Source organism: Mizuhopecten yessoensis, unplaced genomic scaffold (assembly GCF_002113885.1).
Source record: "Mizuhopecten yessoensis strain PY_sf001 unplaced genomic scaffold, ASM211388v2 scaffold10967, whole genome shotgun sequence".
NCBI lineage: Eukaryota > Metazoa > Mollusca > Bivalvia > Pectinida > Pectinidae > Mizuhopecten > Mizuhopecten yessoensis.
The window spans coordinates 303315-308159 of record NW_018408811.1 but is presented as its reverse complement, the minus strand read 5'-3'; the positions used below and the strand labels follow the sequence as shown (position 1 = coordinate 308159).

Below are 4845 nucleotides of genomic sequence, written 5' to 3'. Positions count from 1 at the left end.
GGAGGATAACCATTTTGTTGAGAGCATACTCACACATTGACGGAGGATAACCATTTTGTTGAGAGCAGACTCACGCATTGACGGAGAAACCCTTTTGTTGAGAGCAAAATCACCACATTGATGGAGGATAACCATTTTGTTGAGAGCAGACTCAAACATTGACGGAGAAACCCTTTTGTTGAGAGCAGAATCACCACATTGACGATTGGGAATGACCCTTTTGTTGAGACTACAACCAACCACCACATTGAGGAGGGAGAATGACCCTTCTGTTGAGACTACAACCACCACATTGAGGAGGGAGAATGACCCTGTTGTTGAGACTACAACCACCACATTGAGGAGGGAGAATGACCCTTCTGTTGAGACTACAACCACCACATTGACGATTGAGAATGACCCTTTTGTTGAGACTACAACCACCACATTGAGGAATGAGAATGACCCTTTTGTTGAGACTACAACCACCACATTGAGGAGGGAGATTGACCCTTTTGTAGAGACTACAACCACCACATTGAGGAGGGAGAATGACTCTGTTGTTGAGACTACAACCACCACATTGACGATTGAGAATGACCCTTTTGTTGCGACTACAACAACCACATTGAGGAGTGAGAATGACCCTGTTGTTGAGACTACAACCACCACATTGAGGAATGAGCATGACCCTGTTGTTGAGACCACATCCACCACATTGAGGAGGGAGAATGACCCTGTTGTTGAGACTACAACCACCACATTCAGGAGGGAGAATAACCCTGTTGTTGAGACTACAACCACCACATTGACGATTGAGAATGACCCTTTTGTTGCGACTAAAACAACCACATTGAGGAGTGAGAATGACCCTGTTGTTGAGACTACAACCACAACATTGACGATTGAGAATGACCCTGTTGTTGAGACTACAACCACCATATTGAGGAGGGAGAATGACCCTTTTGTTGAAACTACACCCACCACATTGAGGAAGGAGAATGATCCTGTTTTTGAGACTACAACCACCACATTGAGGAGGGAGAATGACCCTTTTGTTGAGACTACAACCACCAAATTGAGGAGGAAGAATGACCCTTTTGTTGAGACTACAACCACCACATTGAGGAAAGAGAATGACCCTTTTGTTGAGACTACAACCACCATATTGAGGAGGGAGAATGACTCTTTTGTTGAAACTACACCCACCACATTGAGGAGGGGGAATGACCCTGTTGTTGAGACTACAACCACCAAATTGAGGAGGAAGAATGACCCTTTTGTTGAGACTACAACCACCACATTGAGGAAGGAGAATGACCCTTTTGTTGAGACTACAACCACCACATTGAGGAAGGAGAATGATCCTGTTTTTGAGACTACAACCACCACATTGAGGAGGGAGAATGACCCTGTTGTTGAGACTACAACCACCACATTGAGGAGGAAGAATGACCCTTTTGTTGCGACTACAACCACCACATTGAGGAAAGAGAATGACCCTTTTGTTGAGACTACAACCACCATATTGAGGAGGGAGAAGGCTCTTTTGTTGAGACTACAACCACCACATTGAGGAGGGGGAATGACCCTTTTGTTGAGACTACAACCCCCATATTGAGGAGGGAGAAGGCTCTTTTGTTGAGACTACAACCACCACATTGAGGAAGGAGAATGACCCTTTCGTTGAGACTACAACCACCACATTGAGGAAGGAGAAGGATCCTGTTTTTGAGACTACAACCACCACATTGAGGAGGGAGAATGACTCTGTTGTTGAGACTACAACCACCACATTGACGATTGAGAATGACCCTTTTGTTGAGACTACAACCACCACATTGAGGAAGGAGAATGATCCTGTTTTTGAGACTACAACCACCACATTGACGATTGAGAATGACCCTTTTATTGAGACTACAACCACCTCATTGGCGATTGAGAATGACCCTTTTGTTGAGACTACAACCACCACATTGAGGAAGGAGAATAACCCTTTTGTTGAGACTACAACCACCACATTGACGATTGAGAAGGACCCTTTTGTTGAGACTACAACCACCACATTGAGGAATGAGAATGACCCTTTTGTTGAGACTACAACCACCACATTGAGGAAGGAGAATAACCCTTTTGTTGAGACTACAACCACCACATTGAGGAAGGAGAATGATCCTGTTTTTGAGACTACGACCACCACATTGACGATTGAGAATGACCCTTTTATTGAGACTACAACCACCACATTGAGGAGGGGGAATGACCCTGTTGTTGAGACTACAACCACCACATTGAGGAGGGAGAATGACCCTGCTGTTGAGACTACAACCACCACATTGAGGAGGGAGAATTACCATAAGGTACACTGGAGAATCAGTATACTTTTCCGGAGATTAACCGTATTGTTGACTATAAAATCACCAGATTGTTGATTATAATATCACTATATTATTGTCTATGAAATATCACTTTGAATCCCAAATTATTTACTGAAAAGGTTTACTAAACAATTGCTGTATTCTTGAAGAATCAAATTTATACGTCTGTTATATTGGATTGTAATCAATTGATGTTTGTGTTTTAGATAATGTGCCTGTTTTATAATGCTGTTACTTTTTATATTAATATGTTTGCTATATTGAGCTGTATTTGATATGCTAAGTGTTGATATATCTGTTTTATATTATGTGTCTGTTATATTGTCCACCAGGGTACGTGCTATATTAAGTGCTGATATGTCTGTTTTATATAACATATCTGTTATGTTGATCTATACGTGCTGATATGTCTATTTTATATAATGTGTCAGTTATATTGTGCACCAGGGTACGTGCTATATTAAGTGCTGATATGTCTGTTTGATATAACATATCTGTTATGTTGATCTATACGTGCTAATATGTCTGTTTTATATAATGAGTCTGTTATATTGTGCACCACGGTACGTGCTATATTAAGTGCTGATATGTCTGTTTTATATAACATATCTATTATGTTGATCTATACGTGCTGATATGTCTGTTTTATGTCGTATGGAAAAATAAACACATACACCTGTGTATCATGTCCATAATCCATTTATTCTTCGTTCATGTCACAAAGGCATTTGTCCTAAGGACGGTTTGGAGGAATTCACGAATTCACTGTTTTCCTATATTGAGTAATATCGGACAGCGTATTTCTTATTTTTCTTGTCGGAGATCGGTGAGCTTGACTATTTTCCAATTACATTTGTACGTCCGAATGACCAGCTGTCTAATCTGAAACTGCTCACCGCTAACCAGGAATTTACTTTTGAACTGACCGCTTGATTGTGATTGGCCGAGATAGTTCGTAAATGTCCATTGATAGAAATTTTAATCCTTATATATCGGCGATGTAATTAATCAACGTAGCCAATTAAAAAATCATAAACAATATCTATAAAACTAACTAGTAAAAATAACATTAAAATAGTGTTAACGTACTTATATGTCACGTTATCGTCACGTTTTGTCCTGCTTTGTGAGTAATTCGTGTAATGGCGCAGCAATTCCCGAGAATCCTTTGACATAGCGACGATAATACCCACATAGTCCTAAAAATGAGCGTAGTTCTTTTTCACTGGCTGGAGTTTTCCAGTCCGAAATTGCTTTTGTTTTGTCGGGATCGGTTTCAATTCCCCGTTCAGATACAACATGACCAAGAAATTTTGTTTCTTATTTGAAGAAGTGGCACTTGCTGTTTTTCATCTTTAGTCCATGTTCCTTTAATCTGCTGAAGACATACTCCAAACGTTGTAGATGCTCTTCTATTGACGGCGAGAATACCAATATGTCGTCCAAATATATGAGAAGGAGATCAAAATTTGCTTCCGCCAAACAAGCCTCCATCAACAGCTGAAAAGTAGCAGGGCTATTGCAGAGTCCCATTGGCATACGGTTGTACTCATATAACCCTCCTGTACCTACTCGGAACGCGGTTTTATGACTGTCTCTTTCGTCAATAGCCACTTGGTAATATCCTTGCGCTAAATCCATAGAGCTGAAGTACTTCGCACCGTGTAACGCATCTAGAGCCTCCTCTATACGTGGTAACGGGTATGCGTCTTTGATAGTTTTGTCATTTAAAAGCCGATAATCCACACAAAGCCGTAAACTACCGTCCTTTTTACGCACAAGTACTACTGGCGCAGCATACGGACTTATGCTCTTTTTGATGATGTTTTGCCGTAACATTTTGTTAATATGCTCCCTGACTTCCTCCATTTGATGAGGTGGAATGCGCCGATGGGCAATTTTGATGGGGAGTTCGTCCGTAGTATGAATCCGATGTTTTATGAGATCTGTGAATCCCAAATCTTCATCACTCTGACAGAAACAATCTTTGTATTTATAAAATAACTGTGCTACTTGTTTCTTTTGATCAGGTGCTAAATCAACATCTCCCACGTCTACCGTAAATGGTAATTGATCCAATCTTGTAATTTCGTCCGGTACTGCCTCAACTTCGATGGTCTCGAGACGAATATTAATTTCAGACTCCGTTACTTGTACGTTACATGTTGTTGAAGTAGTACATTCGGTAAAGCTATCCACGACATGTGCTGTCCCTATCCGGCTTTTCTGTGGTAACCATACATCTTCACTACCAAGATTAACAACTCTTACAGGAACTCTACCGTTGTTAACTTCACTGAAAGTGTCTACCACAACGACGTTCTTGGGTAGTGAGCCACTGTTTCCCTGTATAGCTTGAATAGCAACGGTGTACGGTTTATTGTGTTTGGATTGACGTGTTGATCGACTTACTACCTTCATGGAGTATGCAGGTATCTTTATTGGCTGGTTCCCGGGAATTTTTACGAAACTGACACCGTCATCCTTT

At 40.9% G+C, this 4845-nt stretch overlaps 1 protein-coding gene across 1 annotated transcript; it reads left to right on the top strand.

Annotated features, from left to right (window-relative positions):
- The first annotated feature begins 211 nt into the window (after positions 1-211).
- On the top strand, positions 212-3290 carry LOC110464146 (chondroitin proteoglycan 1-like). The gene is made up of 3 exons (XM_021519212.1): positions 212-1486; positions 1605-2339; positions 3231-3290. The coding sequence occupies exons 1-3, from the start codon at positions 212-214 to the stop codon at positions 3288-3290; spliced, it is 2070 nt and encodes a 689-aa protein (XP_021374887.1).
- The last annotated feature ends 1555 nt before the right edge of the window (positions 3291-4845 follow it).